The sequence below is a fragment of the Dendrobium catenatum genome, unplaced genomic scaffold (genome assembly GCF_001605985.2).
Source record: "Dendrobium catenatum unplaced genomic scaffold, ASM160598v2 fragScaff_scaffold_716, whole genome shotgun sequence".
NCBI classification, from domain to species: domain Eukaryota; kingdom Viridiplantae; phylum Streptophyta; class Magnoliopsida; order Asparagales; family Orchidaceae; genus Dendrobium; species Dendrobium catenatum.
The window spans coordinates 14,992,944-15,011,664 of NW_021319178.1; the positions used below are offsets into that span (position 1 = coordinate 14,992,944).

Here is an 18,721-nt window from a genome sequence, read left to right on the forward strand (position 1 = left end):
CTCCATGGTCGATAATGTCAATGGCCTCCTTCCCTTTTGCATTAGGTCCCTCACGAACCCTACTACCTCCTTCACCATCAACCGGCGGCGCAATAGGATTAGGGTTAGGGTTAGGGTTAACCGAACCCCCCATGTTGTGTTGGCCCGCCACCATTTGTTTGATCATCTCTTGTAACCCTAACATTTGAGTCTTCAACTCCTCTACTCCATCAAGCTTTTCATCAACGGAAGCAAATTTCTCCTTAAGGGCGGTGAACTCCACTTCCCACTCTCCAACTTTCTCTTCAATAGATTCAATCCTTCGTGTACCCATCCCTTCCTTGTGGATCTAGCGCTCTGATACCACTTTGATGGATCTTGAGTTGTAATTTTCGGATTCCAAGCAAAACAGCCCAAAAACAATGGGAAAATGCGAAATTTCTTGGATGAAAACACTCACAAACACTTCATTTACTCAAATATCAAAAGACTTACAAGTTTCCACGGATACAATGCTCCCAATTCGAGAAGGGAAGCTTTCTCCCAAGCCCTAGAGAAGAAGAAACCTAAAACAGCCACAAAAACAAGATCCTCCAAAAAGCCCCCCTAACACACTTTTAACTCTCACATAAAACCCCTCCAAATCCCCTCAATACCCCTAGGGCAAACAACTCATGCCACCTTTTCAATTTGGTGAGCCCAAGGGGCCCACCCCTTTACTCCCCCCCCTTGGTTTGTCCGCCCAGGCAGGCGGGTTCTCCGCCTGCAGTAAATGAGTACCGGCCCCACAGGGGCCGGTGGGGCTATGGACCGAGCAGGTCCATCAGTATGCTTAGGTGTCCTTGATTTCAGTAGTTATGTTTTTTTGCTCAAAGAATAGGACATTTAACATTTCTTCGTGGATAAAGCAATAAAAGAGGAGGAAGGACTGCATCAAAACTAAGAAAATTACCATGCTTTCACAAAAGGGCAAAGTTTATAGATTTATTTACAATTTTACATTAATCATTTAATAGTTATTAATTTTTTATATATAAACATTCCTTGCGACTGAAGATAAATTAGAAAAGAATCACATTTTAAAGCAAAAAATTACTTACCGGACTTTGCGAGAAAGCTGATAGAACCCTGTGCTAGCCATTCCAATATTTACACAAAAAAGGTTCAAGTTCCTCTGCAAGCCAAAGGTTAAGCAAGAGAAACTCTAATGAATGCTGGACTAAAATTGCAGAACAGAGCTTTCTTCAAGTAAAAATCATCAAGCAGTAAAAACTGCTGCTGTTAAGTTCAAATCTTTTTTGAGTTTTACACTCAAAGAAAACATTTTGCCATTAACTTTAACAACTCAACTATAAAGTACAAGGTTGAAGTATAGCCATTATATTAATAAAATTTGAAAAAAAAAATCACGATTAACATAAGCAAGAGAAAACTTCTAATATTGGACGCTATTAATCAATCAATAAAACAAAGGAACAATGTATGTTGAACAGATTACAACTTGCAAGGCTGTTACAAACTAAAGTTTATTAGTAATGGCAATTGGAAAGACTTACAGGTGTAATCACCAGGCTGTAGCGTGACCAGATGATTCCAGTGCAAGCAACAACTTCAAAAAAGTTGAACAAAGAAGCATCAGACCATATACTCACATGTAAATGGATTCAGATATGGAGATATATATAATCATATACCCATTTGATGAGGATACGATATCATCTCAGGTGGCTTAGAGAAGTCTGCAACGTTAGCAATGCTGATAACCCATTTAAAAGTTGGAGCCCAAAAATGAACTGCAGATATGAGGATGTTAATGATGGTAAAACAGGGCGTAATCTGTAAAAGAATTACATAAAATGTATGCAAAATGACAGAAGTCGTCGTATAACTTACTTTTGATTGATACCCAATACAGAAACAAGGAGTAACAGTTAATAGGATGATCACGGAAATTTAGATTAGTTTACATCTTTTTTCATTTTTTTAATGTCTCCATCATGTTCGAGGATTTGTTAGTCATTAAGTGTTTAACCTATTGCCATAGATATATAGAGGTGCCATTAGGTTGCATTGCATGAACAATGATGAATATTTTGATGAAATGAAGCACTGACACATGCAAACTCCTCTCCCTTCATTTCCAGCTCATGCTCATCTCCTCTCCCCCTGCCACTTCTAAGCTCTGCTCTCCCCTCACTCTCTTCTCCATCCTTGTCTCCTTATCTCTACCTTAACTTTTTTATTATCAACCTCTTGTTTCTTATGATTTGGTAAGTTTCCTTCCACTAGCTTGGAACTACTTGCATTGTGAGAGGATGAATTTGGCTACTTGGAAGGAAGTTTGCACTCAAATCCCTCTCAAATTGGTACCAAGAACATCAGTTTTCTATGCGTTAATGCAAATTTTGTATTGAGACAGTGAGTCTGGTAGGTGAGATACCTCATGGAGATTGATCAAAGAGATGAAAAATATACCATGCAAAAGAAATGTTTTTGCTAAAAAAAGTATATTTTTATAGTTCTCCTACATGGAGAAGTGTGCTTCACTCTTAATGTTAGAAAAGAAATTAAAAAAACTTTACATGAGGCAAGGAATCAATCAGCAAGACAACGGAATACTTGGCCTTGCTCCCCATACTTTACAGCCCTAGATTCGGTGAGACCTTGTTCTTATATCTAGGAGGGCTATCCGGCTATTAAGGCAGAACTATGAATTTTATGGTTAATTTGTGGTAAAATTATAAAGAATGGGGATAATATTAGAGAGATAATGAGAGTAACATGATGAAAATAACGCCTAAAATAGAGATAAAACTTTGTTAATAATGCAAACCCAAAGAGTTGGGATGTTAAGATCAGATAAATTACTAGTTTTAGGACCAGCTGGATGGTTCCATAGCGCTTGAAACTTCGCTGCTGCCATTACAAAAAATCCTTTTTAGCTTCTATCTACTTACCACCCTCCCTACCTTTCTCTCAGCAGGAAAATCTCACTCTGTAGACAAACAAAATCAGTTTAAACATCAATAATGCAAGCATATAGCAAAGGAATTCCAATCAGAACCATTCTATAATGATAAATCAATCCATCAGTATCTAGGGTTTGCGTTTTAACTTTAAATTTTGAAAGGAAAAACAAAAGCTTGAAATCTTAAAAAAAAATTGAATTGAAAACAAAATCTACGTAGAATCTTTCGAATAACAGATTGGCTAACTAACCCAAAGTAGAGTGAGAGATAGGAGTGAGGGAATGGTCACCTCTAAGCTCCCGTCCTGAAGCTTTCCGCCGGCGATTCTTCCGTTGACCAAACTCGTTAAGACAGGGCCGGGAAAGCAAAATGGCGCGTTTATGATCAAGTTGGATTACGAGGAGAGAGAGAGAGAAAGATGAGTTAAAAAATTATTAAATTAGCTGATATTTATACTTCATCATATATGCAACTTTTTAATTTTTTATTGATTATTGAATTTATTTTGTGATAATAAATTATCAATTAAATTAATGTTTTATTTTTTAAATAAAACTTCTTATTTTAAAATTTATTTTCATAAAAAATAAAGAAAATTTTAAAATCTTTAAATATGTTTTAAAATGAGTGCAATACATGAGTAATAAATATTACATTTATTTTAAAAAATAGATCAAAATATTGCAAAATTCATCCTCATCTCATTTTAATTGAATATCTTGATATAAAAATTTTCCAACAAAAATTTAATTAGAATATTGTTTTGTATATATATAATATTGTTTTGTATATATATATATATATATATAAACAAGCATCAAGAAAGCTATCCGAAATAATTTAAAATTTTTATACTAAAAATTTGCTTTAAGAAGCAGTAAAAAAGTTATTCCAAATAATGTCTAATTCTATGTACAAAGAGTTTGTATTTTCAACATTTTCTTAAAAAAACAAAAAAAAAAATTGCGTAATCCTTCAATAGCATAAAAATCATAAAAAAATGGGCATCCTTTAAGAGTAAAATCAATGACACTATATGGTGATAACTATCAAAATTACTAAGAAAAATAATTATATTTTAAAAAAATAACAAATTAATTAAAAAAATTATATATATATTATATTTATATATATATCTGTTACCATAATCCCGAATCTCCAAGCATTGTAAACCCCGACTTGACCGTTAAATACTTTTTAAATGTCCGTTGTCCACATTCGCGCCAAAACTCCAAACAGAGCCACAAAATAAAAAAAATCCCAACCGGTACTCAATCATTCCTCCTCCCCACCTCTGTCCCTTTCCATGGCTACTCGCACTCTCACCTCCTCCATTCATTTCCCTCTAACCCCATCCAAACTTCTATGGCCCATTTCCCTTCAGCTGCTTAACCTCCCCTCCTTTATCCCTCCCGCCATGGCTCCATCCCTTCATCCTTCTCCTCCCATGGCCGACGTCGAAAATAGCAAGCTCCTCCAGGAGCTCGACGCCCTGAGCCAGACTCTCTACCAAGCCCACACAGCCCGCCGAACGGCATCTCTCGCCCTTCCCCGCACCACCAATGCTATCCCCCACTCCGACCATTCCCAAACCACCAGTAACTCTTCCTATGACCCCCGCACTCGCACCCGCCGCTTATCCATGTCTCCCTTTCGCTCTCGCCCGCAACCCGAATCTATGTCTTTGGATCCACCACCCTCCGCCTTCTTTGACACCCCGAGCAACACAAATAAGAAGGGGATTTGGAGTTGGAAACCACTTCGAGCTATTTCGCACATCGGAAAGCAACGCCTCTCCATCCTCTTCTCCATCGAAGTCGTGACAATCCAATCCCTCCCTGCCTCGATGAACGGTATCCGCCTAGCCGTTAGCGTCCGGAAGAAGGAGTCAAAGGAAGGGGCTGTTAAGACCATGCCAGCTAGAGTCTTGCAAGGCGCCGCCGATTTCGAAGAAACTCTCTTCATCAAAAGCCATGTTTATTGCAACGGTGGAGGAAGCTCGGGGAAGCCGCTCAGGTTTGAGCCCCGTGTTTTTGTCATATCCCCTATTGCAATTGATGCTCCTGAGCTCGATTTCGGCCGGAGCTCGGTTGATCTGAGCTTGCTGGTGAAAGAGTCCATGGAGAGGAGCATTGAGGGGTCTAGAATTAGGCAATGGGACACAGTTTTCAAGCTCTCTGGTAAGGCCAAAGGAGGAGAATTGGTAATCAAGTTGGGGTTTCAGATCATGGAGGATGGGGGAGTAGGAATTTATAGCCAGGCATCTGAGGTTCCAACCGGATTGGGCTCCAAAGGGTCGGGTGACTCATCTTCAACCTTCGCTCGACGGCATTCGAAGTCGTCATTTAGTATCTCGAGCCCGAGGGCGATGCGACCAGCACCGCTGCCTTCCAAGGATGGAAATTCAGCTCCAGAATTCACAGGGATTGAAGAATTCAGCTTGGATGAAGACCCTTCACCAAAATTTCAGCCTGAGCCAGAGGCCAAGACTGAAGATCTTGATCTCCCTGACTTTGATGTTATTGATAAGGGAGTTGAGGTCGGTTTTGGAGGGGAAGAAGAGGTCGAGGTGGCATCAGATCAGGCCTCGGCCTCGAGCGAGGTTGTGAAGGAAGTAGTGCACGACAATGCACACTCACTCAGATTGACAGAGCTCGACTCGATCGCAAACCAAATCAAAGCTCTTGAATCCATGATGATCAATGAAGGTGGCGAAGAGCCACAGCCAGGAGAAGCTCAGGAGCTTGATGCTGAGGAAGAGACGGCAACAAGGGAGTTTCTTCAGATGCTGGAGCTTGAAGGTGATAAAGAAATAGCTAACTACTCATTGAAGACTGAAGCGAAAGAAGGCCCTGAAGAAGAAAAAAGCTATCTTTCTGATCTAGGGAGGGGTCTAGGCTCAGTTGTTCACACAAGAGATGGAGGCTATTTAACCTCCTTGAATCCATTTGATATCGAAATTTTGAAAAGGGAAACGCCAAAACTTGCAATGCAGGTCTCCAAACCAATCATCATCAATGATCCGAAGCCCTCGGCCGGGATCGAAATCTTCCAGAAGATTTCAGCAAAGGGATTTGAAGAGCTTGGATCAAAGCTGCTGTCACTAACTTCCATGGATGAGCTCATAGGTAAAACTGCAGAACAGATTGCATTTGAAGGAATTGCATCAGCTATTGTAACTGGAAGAAAGAAAGAAAGGGCCAACTCTACTGCAGCTAAGTCTGTAGCTGGTCTGAAATCAATGGCCAAAGCAATGAATGAGGGGAGAAAAGAGAGAATTTTAACTGGGATTTGGAATGTGAGAGAGGAACCATTGGTGTCCATGGAGGAAATTCTCTCATTCTCACTGCAGAAGATGGAGACAATGGCGGTCGAAGGGCTTAAGGTAGAAGCTGGAGTGGCAGAAGAGGAACCCCCTTTCGACATTTCGCCAGCTATCGAAAGCAATGGAAGCTCCATTCTCGACTCCGCTGTCACACTCGAGGATTGGTTAAAGAAAGATAATGGTGAAGCTAAAGGAGTTATTTTGATGGTTTTGGTTCAGTTGAGGGATCCGGTGAGGCGGTACGAGGCGGTTGGAGCTCCAATGATCATGATGGTTCAGGCGACTAGAGGTGGTGGCGGTCCGAGAGGCGGGGAGGAGGGGTTCAAAGTGGGAAGCTTACATGTTGGAGGAATGAAGCTGAAGTTAGGGAGGAAGAGGAGTGTCTGGGATGGGGAGAGACAGAGACTAACGGCTATGCAGTGGCTGGTGGCTTATGGAGTGGTGAAGGGTGTGAAGAAGGGTAGAGAGGGGGAAGATAAAGGAGGAAAGAACTTAATCTGGAGCTTTTCTGCAAGATTAATGGCAGATATGTGGCTGAAGGCAACTCGCAATCCTGATGTTAGGCTTCATTTGGAGTGATTTATGCTTTGATAGAATCTATTTTCGCAATTACAGTTTCTATTAGGATAACTTACATGTATATCATTGGACTTTTATGCTTTGAGCAGGCTCTTGAGTTGGCTTGAATATTGTTATGAATTGATTTAGTTTTAAGTTATTTTGTTCCTGTATGTTATCACATCAAATGTAAATATTTATAAATAGATGTCATATGTGATGTATTAATTGGGGAAAATTTTGAATAAAGCTTTAGATTAAATTTTTCTCCTCCAAAATTAGTCTTCGCTCTCTCTCTCTCTCCCTCTCTCTTGCATGAAGCTCAAGAACAGCTCAAGAAGCTCTCAAGACCTCACAATTTCCTAACAATTGATATCAGAGCCTCGTTGAGACGATCTCGAGGTGGAGGAATGTTCTTGTCTAGGAAAGAAGAGGTGTTCAAGCCGCCGGTGACGCACAGGTTGGAAGGCGTAGAAGGCACAGATTGGGTGGTGTTGGGTCGCACTAGTGTTGCATGCTGGACAACCAAAGAATCGCGCTAGGCAAGGGCGCGTTAACAAATCTAAAGCGCAGACCTGGGCCGGCATGGGATCTAGGTCAGGTCATTGGTTGATCGAGTGGGCCGGAGCAGGCAAGGTTGCAAGGCACGGGGCGCTAGGTTTGGATTCAGATGGAGGCAAACACCGGCCCAGGTCTCAAAAACTTGAATAAAACTTTAGGTTAAATTTTCCTCCTCCAAAATATGTCTTCCCTCTCTTTTGCAATAAGCTCTAAAAAGCTCAAATCACCTCTAATTTAAGCTTAAGCTTAATTTTATGAGTCCAAATCAGCTCACGAGCAAATTCATTTATAACAAAAGTGTGAAAATAATTATGATTCAAATAATAACTATAATAAAATTATAAACAACAACAACAACAACATCAAGCCTTTATCCCACTACGTGGGGTCGGCTACATGAATCCTTTTTCTCACTTGAAATAAAAAATTGAGATAAAATTTTTAAATATTTATAATAGCTTTATATTTCTACTCTTGAATTCTAATGTATTTAATAATAATATTTTTTTTAAAACAAGCCAATTTGCAGGCTAATGAATTATTTGAAGTTAAGCTCAAGCCGGCTCGTGAGTCAGCAAAATAATTTGTTTTTTTTTATTATGTATTCAAAATCCCAGAAATTCTGTTACTGAAATTCTGCTTGAAATAAGATACCAAACAGCCCATTAATATGAACAGGAAACTATTCAAACACAGCTTAGCTTTGAATATTTAAGAAGATGCAGCTTCAGCCTTCACTGCAACATCCTGAAGCCCACACGCCATATTTGCTGGTACTGCCACATCAATCATCTTTGGATATGCCAATTTTAGATCTACAAATTAAAGAACAGAAATTTATAGAAAGAAACAGTTTGCAGCAACAAATATTATAAGTCTGAAACCGTAATTGGCACTGTACTTACTTTCCATGATGCTCTTGAAAGTTTCCTGTGATAATGAGAATACAAACAATAAATTATTAGGAATTTTTAAGTTTTCTATGCAGTTCAACAGAATTTGATAATTTAGGCTTTCAGTTCAGGCATCTTTTTTATTGTTTTCGAAAGCGATTTTTTAGTACAAAAATTTATAGAAAAAGTTTTGTAATAAAAAACTGCTTTAGAAAACAGTAAAAAAATTATTCCAAACTTTTTTTTTTTTTGAACGGGAGTATCTACCCGCTGCCATCCCTTTAGGCGGCACTGGGTGGCGTAACTAATTCCTCGGCAAGCCTACCAGCAACCAGCCACACAGGCGCAGGACCCACAGTTATTTTCTCCCCACTTAAGGGGTCGCGCTGCATAGAGTGGAATCGAATTGGGTTGGAGAGTTCCCAACCATGCTCGTCCACCAACCCAGCTAAGCCCGATGGGGTTCCAAATGAAACTTTAATAGCTGGATTGATAAAAGCACCTTTTGGTGGACAAATAGGATAAACTTAATTGAGAGGAGATTTGGAAAATGGTCAAGGAAAGGAGGATGTTAACAAAGGGGTGAAACTTGTTTCAAACACTGAGAGAGAAAAATAAAAGAAAATATCAATGCACAAAAAATCCATAAAAGAATATTATTGTTGAATATTTCACTATGATTTGTTTATGGAAAAAAATATTAACCTAATTCCTATGATAAAAACATAAGAATTGTCCCCTTTTTCATGAAGAAAATTAAGGCATCTAAAATATAATTAAATTCTTAAAAGCATTTTTAATTAAATAACTTAGGATCTGCAAATAAGTATGTATAACCATCAACTGTAGATTTTATATAAGTTCACCAAATTGATGATTATGTCATAATATCATCATACCCCAATTTATAAAATAACTTAAAATTCATGATTAAGGCTTCGTTTGAGACGACTTTCTTGCTGCTTCTTAAAGCAACTTTCTAGTATAAAAATTTTAATTTTTATACTAGAAAGCAATTTTATGAAGTAGGAAGAAAGTCGTCCCAAACGAAGCCTAAGGCTTAGGCTTCGTTTGGGACGACTTTCTTGCTGCTTCTTAAAACAACTTTTTAGTACAAAATTTTTTATTTTTACACTAAAAAGCTTCTTTAAGACGCAGTGAGAAAGCCGCCCAAACGAAGCCTAAATCTGTGTAGCGTGGAATTGCATCAATACTTGCAGAGGCATCACACAAAAGTATGTTATACAATAACACAAAAAAAAGGGGAGCAAGCATTTACCTCATCCTTTGTCAAGCGAGGATTGTACAGCATCTCCTCCCCAACAGTAGAAACCTAAATTTAAAATCGGGTCATAAATATCAAAGCAAAAAGTCAATTTCGTTTGCAGTGAAATTGAATGAAGAGAATGTTTCATACGGTGAAGCCTTTGTAGTCATGAGCAGGATAAATAAGTGTCTCCTTAGGCAATGTGAATATCTGTTTATTAAGGAGGTTAACTGAAAGATGCTAACTAGAAAGAAAACTATGGTTTATTTGATCATCTTGCCTGTGAGTGGACTGACTGGTAGAGCTGACGTGAACTTCCTCCCTGTAAAATTAATAACATAAATCATTCAACACACCACAAAAATAAGATTATGGAAGCTAGAAGAAAATCAGGACCATTCTGTGGAAGCCTTTTCTTTTCATCCATGGGAGAGAACTTATGTGAAGGGCTGACAAGCTTACAAAGTTTGTTTTTTTTTTTTCCCTCTCCCTTCTCTGATGATCTCATTAATAATATGCCGACAATCCTTACAGCCAGGAGGAAACTTCCGGTTCTATTATGATATCAAGGTTTTATTTGGGATGTCTTTCTTCCTGCTTCTTAACGCGGCTTTTTAGTACAAAAATTAAAAAATTTTAACTGGAAAACTACTTTAAGAAGTAGTAAGAAAGTCATCCCAAATGAAGCCCAAGTTAACAGTTTCAAACAAATCAAACAATTGAACACTATACTCAACCAAATCCAATCATGATCTCAATCCTTCAATGGAGATCATTCCCACGCCAATGCCAATAGCTCTTTGAACTGACATACAAGTTACCATCTCATTTCTCAATCTCTCCAATCTCCTATGCATCATTTAACTTACTTTGGTTTTCACAGGTTGTCCATGGCACAGTAGAACAAAAATTCCAAAAAACAAGATTAAAATAGAGCACAAAAAAAAAATCAAACGACTAAACAACCAGCATGAATGATTTCTAAACGGCAATATGCCATAAAAATCCTCAAGCTTTTAATGATTTCAAAGTGCTATTAGTCCATTGATAATATGAAACAAATAGTTGACATATTTTTCTAATATTCAAGTGTAAACGCCCAATAGAATTATTATTTCAAATTGACAAACACGGCCAATTAGTTTAGGTTAAATTTTAAATGCAGAGCATAGCATGTTATTGACCTAACAAACCACATATGAGATGGAGAGTTCATGAATATTGATTTAGCATATATACTACACAAACTGTTCGTATAATTACTCTTAAGTTTCATTTGGGGCGACTTTTTTACTGCTTTTTAAAGCAGTTTTTTAGTGCAAAACTTAAAAAATTTTCTACTAGAAAGCTACTTTAAGAAGCAGTAAAAAAGCCTTCCCAAACGAAGCCTTAGTGTGGATAGCCATTTGCAATATAAATGACTGATTCAAAAAACACATTTGATGAAAATGATATTCTGACATATATAAACCGGCATTCATAATTTCTAACATAAAACTTTGTAAAACTCTTTGTATAAAAATATATTTATAAACTCCAGTACATATATAGACATAAAATGACCATAAACCAACATTGATATTTGTCTAAAAATCTATTCAAATATTTTGATGTAGGAGCAAAAATTATAATTATCAACTTTATAGTTTCAAGTCACCAACCTGATTCTAATTAACTGAGCATAGTAATATTTTTGTCACAAAAATTTGAAGTAAAAGAATCACCAGAACTATAATATATGTGATTATATGGAAGAAATCAATAAGTAACTGAAGTTTCTCTGAAAAGGCTTAAGAATATAACATTCTATGTGATGGCATAGAATCCTAAAGTTTTTATCTAACATATTTTGACCAACATCCATAAAATAATACCACAAAAACTTAGCGCAGTGCATACGTTATGCCACACGGATGGTTAGATTACCATACCTGAAAATCTGTCCTACCACAACCACGTATCAACACAGCATCTCCAGTGAAAGCTAGCCTAGGATTTGGCTGATTGAGTCCATCGCCGGTTACATACGTAACACAGCCTAATGTATGCCCTGGAGTAGCGCGGACCTGGAAAAATAGCTTTTCTTCATATTTTTCATGAAAAATTCAATTATTTTGGGAACAACGTGCAACAATAACTATATTTTTAAAATTTTTGTAGGGGCTAACTTGATTGCTTGTAAATAGAGAACATGTATTAAAAGATTTGATTTTGTTTTCACTATATTGTGTGATACGAAATTATTACATTTTAGAAGTTCTTAAGGTATTTGAAGAGTTTACAATAATATTAATTTCAAAAACATGTTTTCTAATCTTAAAAAGATCAAATATTCCCAAGTAAAATTAAGAAAGTGCTACTTGCTTAAAGGAGAAACTATCGAGTAAATGACCTTCCTGATTCACTAACGGTTAGCTTTGAATCACTCAAACTCCAAATATTGAAAAGTAAAACATTATCGAGACTTTTATATTATCACATTATTTGAGGAAACAAAACAGCATAACCAAAATAAAAAGGTAATTTGACCCTCCATCAGAACTTGGATCCTTTCCCTGTTCTTCAACATAAACTTAATGGTTAAGCAGCCGAACATTTGATCAAGCCCATCAAGCAACATAGTAAATGTAGCAAACCGCATCAGTCCAAAACCTTTCAACTTAAGAGTCTGGTTGGTGCAGCTTTTTGGTTGCTTTATTTTTTAGACTCCTATCACACTGTATTTGATTACAATTGTCTTACATCTTTTTGAAATATCCCATAGTAATGAGAATCAATTTTTTACAAACAAATCTGTTGGAGTGGTATTGTAAAAAATTCAGCCGACTTTTTTAAAAAGAAAAAAAATATATAATAACTACAATAGCTTTCAAAAAATTTAATCTTACTACAATTGTCTTATAGCAACTTTTACAGATAACTGCAGAAGCTCCAAACAGATCGTAAGTAGTTGGATTGTGCAAAAATCCCCATTCAAAACTGCCGCAAATCACGTTCTTCATCACCTCTAACATATTTTTTAAGGGGAAATCGATTATGGTTACTCACAAGCCTCCTCTTCTCCCATAGATAGCCATAATAAAGACCTTGATTTCCTCTTCTCATTTTATCTTTCAATGGCAATCCTTGAGCAGTAGATCAATCCTTTACATTGAGGTTTTCCTACCACGAGCCTTATTCCTCCCTTCTCTGTGACTGTAATGAGTTTCCCCTCTCAAAAAACAGTTATCATAAAACCTCAAGCTTTCATTGATAACATTTCCATTAATTGTTAGGTAGCTTAGCTTTTGGTTACTCATCATCATCCTTCAGTCTTATTCTAACTTGAGTATAAGAATTTAAGATAACTCATACAACCTCATCATTTCCTTTGAGCTCATCGAACAGATTAATGTTTCTAATAATCTAATTTATCCCTTGTAAATGTTTCATTGTCCTCAACTTTTGTCATATTATTGTTGCTTGAACCATTGTCCCTTTTTCGACATTATGATTTATCAGGTTAATTCTTTGTAAATGTTCATCTAAGTTTTAATTAACTAGATTTTTTATGATTAGATTATATACTTAAGATTATCATTATGGATTTATGGTTTGACTTTAAATAATAATAATAGACAATAAATCTTAATTATGATTTTCTTATATTTGACTATGATACAACGTAGCTAGTTAAGTATTGTAGTTTCATATATGTTTGGGTGCATATGCATTGATTGAGATCTTTTACTACTTTGGGAAATTCGAAATGGTCCACATCTGTTGTTGCCCATTTGGATTTCAACTGAACTTTAGATTTCCACTTTGCACGTTAAGGTAGGTAGCTTTTATTTGTTAGAGGATAAATGTACCTTCTTTATTATAGGTTTTATCTTTAATGCTAGGTGTAAGTTTGCTTGTATATATAATAGATTTTCAACATATTCAACCATGCGTTTTATATTCAGTTTTGCCATTCACATTTGTAGAAGCTTTAAGATCATGTCGTAATACCATATGATGTGTAGATAGCTTTGGCATAGTAATTGATGGCAATTTTTTAATGCTAAAATGATTTATATGATAGCAAAATGTGTTTATCATGTAAATTGTCTTAGTTGATGTGTAAAAAATCTTGTTCATCCAAAACATATTTGATTAATATGAATCAGGCATTGATCATATTGCTCATAAAACATCTAATATATGATTGTTGATGACATATATCTAAAATGTGTATGTTTTTATGTTGGATATCAATGATTGGTAACACCCTTCTGTCGATATAATTGGCTAGTTGGGCTGACATGCCCATATAGCTATGATTCAATAAGGATTTCATTGGTTAAAAGCGCCTTCCTCATGTTCAAGGCATCTTGATCAAACGATTGTGCATAAAAGTTACTATGATAAATGGCCAATGAGTTATTATGGATATGGATGAAAATGATTGATGTGATTGCATATAGATATATTAGCATTGTCAATGCATTAATTATTCAGTTTAATATGAATAATTATGAACATCATATATTGTAAATCATCATAGAATAAATGACATTTGTTATCATTGTGTCATGTAATTTATTATAATTTGATACTGTGATAACATTTATTATGTGTATATTACATTGTAAACAATACCTCTTTTATGATCATATTACATATTTGGTGTCTTGTAGTGTATGTTTTAATAAATAGAAATTATCTATTGAATTTACATGAAAAAACTTATTTGTGGTTAATTATTCTATTGGCATGTAAACCAAGTGCCACCACTATATGTAAAGAAATGAAATTAGACATAAGATCAGCCTTTTCCTATCAACATCATCAAAATTGAATAAAATCTACCAATCCATACCTCCAAATAGAGATTACCAAAATTTATTTTGTCACCTTGCTCAATTAGATGGTCAGCTTTTGCATTGCTAGCTTTGGAGATGACTGATTGTACACCTGGAACTTTAACCTGCAAGTTCATGGCTATTGAGGAAGATACAAAAATCAAATGAAATGTATTTATTACATCAGAAATACGAACAAAATAAAAAAAATAAAAAAGGCTTGAACATGATAATAATATACATTTAGTAGTGTCTTGCTATTATCGATTTAACTGACTAGCTTAGCCATTGAACAAACTGAAAAAATAGAAGCCTTCACAGACCTTTATGATGCCAGTTCCAGTCACGTGATCGGCATGTACATGAGTATTCATAGCATAGATGAGCTTCACTCCCAAGTCCCTGATCAGCGATAAATCTCTATCTACCGTTTTATCTACAGGGTCAATCAACTAATCCAAGGAGAAAGTTAAACTATTTAGCATAACTTACATAACATAAAAAAAATTAACTCAATTTCTAATAAAATAAACATTATTTTCCCAATATTCTCTTAACTTATGCATTTAAAAAAAAAAACATAGATTGAACTATTTAGTGGCTACACGCAAAGGAAAGTGGCTAAAAAAATTATTATTAGATATAGAATTGTGAAAAAAACAGATACATGCTATTTCTTTGCTTGTCATAGATAGGCTATATTGCTTAAAGCTTGTAGTACCATTTATAATGGCAAATCCAGACATATTAGTCTGAGACATGACTATATTCTAAATTTGATCTCAAATGAAGTGATCATTATTAAATTATATGAGATCAGGAAATAATTTAGTTGATCTTCTCAATAAAAATATTTTGAGAGATTTAGTAATAAGTCCAATAGGTGTAATGAAAATTTAATATTCAACAATAAGCATCAATAACCAAAATCCAACTTTTAATTAGTAAAAGCTAATTTTAAAGCTCAATGAATAAAAATAAGTTATTGGGATATGCTTGAAAGTGCCGTCTCATCCTAACATTTTTAGTAAATAGCATAATTATATTGGATGCTATTTTACTGAACTAAAGTTCTTAATATAATTATGTTAAGAAAATGCTCTTAGCAATTGGAGCATCAAGGAACTCTACCTATGTAAACATAGAAGTGGTGCCTCTTCAATAGGAGGATTGAGGACAAAGATGAAAATGCTTACGAATTCTGGAATTGGCACATGGCCCTCACAATGTTTAAGCTATTAAAACTTCTTGGGAAGCAAATATTCATAATACCATGAATTTTAATTCTAGGAGTTATGGTTCAATCCAAATTGGAGACCATCAACTTTGCATAAACATCAAAGTGCTTCTATATGGTTCAATTTGAGAAATACCTTTAGATTCATAATACTTATTCCATGTAAACAAAATTATTACAAACTTGGGGGGAGTTGCTGAAAATTATATAAGAGACTTTTGAAAAGTTTGTAATATGGTGTGGTTTAGACTTCGTTTGGGGCAGCTTTCTTGTTTCTTCTTTAAACAGGTTTTTTAGTTCAAAATTTTTAATTTTTATACTAAAAAGTCATTTTGAGAAGTAGTAAGAAAACCGTCCCAAACGAAACCTTAGTCTCGCTTCTCTTGGGAGAAACCCGTGGAAGTGGTCCTTTTAATGGAAAGCATGTGAGCCTTGTAAGTTATATTGAGCATTTATAAGTCATACATTGGGAACTTGGGACATCTTGGAAATTGATTACCACATTAATTAATTTAGGAAATTAAATTTTCTTAATTTTAAAAATATTTATAAATGCAAATTGTCAACAATTGTGGCTTCCTAAATAGGTTCAAGAGATGGATGCACCTACCATGTGAAGCTCTTGATAAAATATTTGAATAGGGTTGCATCTTCTCACAAGTGATCCCATGAAAAAGGCATTAATAAATTGTTGCATCTACTAATCCATAACTCCTTATAGGCTATAACTAAACCATCCATGAAAGTTTTATAAATAGCTTTTCAATGGGCTTCTTGAAAAAGTTTAAGTGCTTTGCTGTATCCAGAAGGTCAATTGCCTGGTACTATGTCCTAGTGAGGAGAATATCTCCTTCAGCAAAGTGATCCAACATCCCTCATAGCAGCCACTAAAACTAAGCATTCCTCAACAATTAATGCACACGATCATTACTTCCCTCTAATTAGTGCTTAAATGCCATTTTAGATTAATTAATCTTACAATTTTCCCTAATTAATCTATAAGTTAATAATAATCCTATTGGATTAACTAATCATTTTATTAGTGTTTAATTAATAGATGCAATCAATGATTCTAATTAATACTGGCTTACATCCCTTGGTTGGTGCTTAACAACCACCTTAGATTTTATAAACTTTTAATTTTTAATTAACAAATAGTTGCATTATATAATGATCACATCCAATAACTAATTAATTACTTCTTACTAAATCATAAAAAGTAATCTTCTGAGCTACTTGTAGTAATTAAGTAATTACTCTCTTAATACTGCAACAACAATAACAACATAAAGCCTTTATCCCACTACGTGGGATCAGCTAAATGAATCTTTTTTCTCTGTTGTGTCCTATTAAGAATCAAATTCTCATTTAAATTTAATAGAGAAAAGGTCAATTCTAATATTTTCTAACCAAATCTTTTTAGGTCTATCTCTACCCTTCTTAACATAAGCCAAATCTAATTACTCTCTTAATATAGAGCTTAAATAATTAATGTTTAAAGAGATCCTTAGATTAATAAATAACTAATTAGTACCTAATTTATCCTTGGCTGAATAATGATAGCCTTACATTAACTAATCTCCACTTAATAAAACACAAAATTGATTACTATCTACATAGCTATTTACAAGATAAACAATTCATTTAATAATTTAGAGCCTAAAGAGGATCTAAACTTATTTCCAACCCTGTAATCTTCAGTTAAACAATTTTTTCAAGATTAACAAGCATCTATTTTCATGATTAGAAAACAGATTGATTTATGGATTATAATTTCATCAGCACCACAAAAATCTAGATTTTTAGCTATCTAACTTAACATCAAACAGCAAAGTGATGAAGAAAGTAAAGCAAATAAATACTAAATGCAAACCAGGATCAATTAAAAGAAAGCAAAGAAAGAGACAGGCATCCAAAGTTCGTTCTCATCCACAGAACCAACAAGAATCTCCACTCCACATGATTTCACAATAAATACAACAAATCCATCCAACGCCAACAAGATCAATGCAGAGGATGAGAAATCAATAAATCATACTCACCACGGCGGGCTTCTCTGGATGCCCCATGTCGGCAAGAAGATAGGTGTAGGTGGATGATTCCTTCTCAAAGAGCTGCCTGAAGAGAAGCCTCCTCGATGCGTCTGCAGCTGCAGTGCTATACGACGCCATGGCCACCGATCTCACTTTCGATTCGACTGAGAAGGCTACGGTTTGCCTAGAACCAAAGCGAGTGAAAAGGGAGAGAAGGCGCAGACCCCGATGGGCGGGCAGGTGGAGACGAAGCGGGAGCATTGTTTCTATATCTGTCGCTATATCTGTCGCGCGTTATTCATTCTTCTGATTTTATAGGGAGAAAGAGAGAGAGAGAGAGAGAGAGAGAGAGAGAGAGAGAGAGAGAGAGAGAGAGAGAGAGAGATAAGGTTGACAGAGTCTTTCTCTTTGGGGGAAAACATGTAAAAAAGAAAGTTTGGAGGAACGCCGCCGGAGTTTGATCGGGATTCTGAAAATTTTTCGCACGGCCGAGAAACGCCGCCGGAGTTTCACATGTACTAGAGAAGGACTTGGCGTTACTAATAGTTTTGGGTATATATGTTAAAATAAATAAAAAGAAAAAATTTCCATATTAAAAGAGGATTTACATACATACCACTTTATTTCATTTAATTTATACTTCTAACATTAAAATTTTAATATTTCATATATGTTATCATAGATCAAATATGGGTGCAAGTAATTAAATATTAATTTCAAGTTTAGGGGATTTTCATATATACCACTTTATATCATACTATTTATATATCTAACATCTAAAACTTTAATATTTCATGTCTATTATCTATAGAATAAATATGAGTATAAAAATGAAATATTAAAATTTATAGGGTGATATTAGTGGTAGGAATAAAATATATGATTGACATTATTTTATATTAAAATTGTTTATGGATGGTAATATGAAATATTAATTTTTTAGTGTTAAATATGTAAATATTATGAAATAAATTGGTATGCTTGTAAATCATCCTAAAATTTATTAAATAGTATAAGTGATAAGAATAAAATATAGGAGTATCATATTTGATATTAAAATTATATATATGTAA

General features: G+C 35.1%; 3 protein-coding genes across 4 annotated transcripts in view; 1 reads left to right on the plus strand and 2 right to left on the minus strand.

Moving 5' to 3' along the window:
• The window catches only part of LOC110101839 (mitochondrial pyruvate carrier 4), an 11,628-nt gene extending 8,266 nt beyond the window's left edge, over nucleotides 1–3,362 (minus strand). Inside the window, exons 1-5 of one of the 2 annotated variants that reach the window (XM_020829908.2) lie at nucleotides 3,199–3,360; nucleotides 2,848–2,974; nucleotides 1,674–1,772; nucleotides 1,536–1,588; nucleotides 1,080–1,153 (exon numbers count right to left, since the gene is read on the minus strand). In XM_020829908.2, coding sequence (XP_020685567.1) covers nucleotides 1,080–1,153; nucleotides 1,536–1,588; nucleotides 1,674–1,772; nucleotides 2,848–2,902 — 281 coding nt within the window. In that variant the 5' untranslated portion in view covers nucleotides 2,903–2,974; nucleotides 3,199–3,360. Of the gene's footprint in view, nucleotides 1–1,079; nucleotides 1,154–1,535; nucleotides 1,589–1,673; nucleotides 1,773–2,847; nucleotides 2,975–3,198 lie in introns of both variants that reach the window. The other variant, XM_020829910.2, reaches the window with a different exon arrangement.
• Nucleotides 3,363–4,342: 980 nt separating this feature from the next.
• On the plus strand, nucleotides 4,343–7,109 carry LOC110101850 (protein PLASTID MOVEMENT IMPAIRED 1). The gene has a single exon (XM_020829920.2). The coding sequence runs from the start codon at nucleotides 4,366–4,368 to the stop codon at nucleotides 6,850–6,852; it is 2,487 nt and encodes an 828-aa protein (XP_020685579.1). The 5' UTR covers nucleotides 4,343–4,365; the 3' UTR covers nucleotides 6,853–7,109.
• An 850-nt stretch (nucleotides 7,110–7,959) lies between these two features.
• LOC110101845 (persulfide dioxygenase ETHE1 homolog, mitochondrial) lies at nucleotides 7,960–18,247 on the minus strand. The gene is made up of 9 exons (XM_020829915.2): nucleotides 17,658–18,247; nucleotides 14,702–14,830; nucleotides 14,396–14,503; nucleotides 11,484–11,618; nucleotides 9,833–9,874; nucleotides 9,703–9,762; nucleotides 9,565–9,618; nucleotides 8,298–8,322; nucleotides 7,960–8,207 (listed from the first exon to the last, which is right to left on the minus strand). The coding sequence occupies exons 1-9, from the start codon at nucleotides 17,907–17,909 to the stop codon at nucleotides 8,104–8,106; spliced, it is 909 nt and encodes a 302-aa protein (XP_020685574.1). The 5' UTR covers nucleotides 17,910–18,247; the 3' UTR covers nucleotides 7,960–8,103.
• Between the last annotated feature and the right edge of the window lie 474 nt (nucleotides 18,248–18,721).

Excerpts from the sequence above, each read along its gene's own strand:
- LOC110101845 (XM_020829915.2), bottom strand. The coding sequence starts at position 17,909 with ATGCTCCCGCTTCGTCTCCACCTGCCCGCCCATCGGGGTCTGCGCCTT. Across the intron at positions 9,875-11,483 it reads GTGGTAGGACAGATTTTCAG|GGAGGAAGTTCACGTCAGCT; the intron begins GTATGGTAATCT and ends TTAATTTTACAG. Across the intron at positions 9,619-9,702 it reads ATGACTACAAAGGCTTCACC|GTTTCTACTGTTGGGGAGGA; the intron begins GTATGAAACATT and ends TTTTAAATTTAG.
- LOC110101850 (XM_020829920.2), top strand. The coding sequence starts at position 4,366 with ATGGCTCCATCCCTTCATCCTTCTCCTCCCATGGCCGACGTCGAAAAT.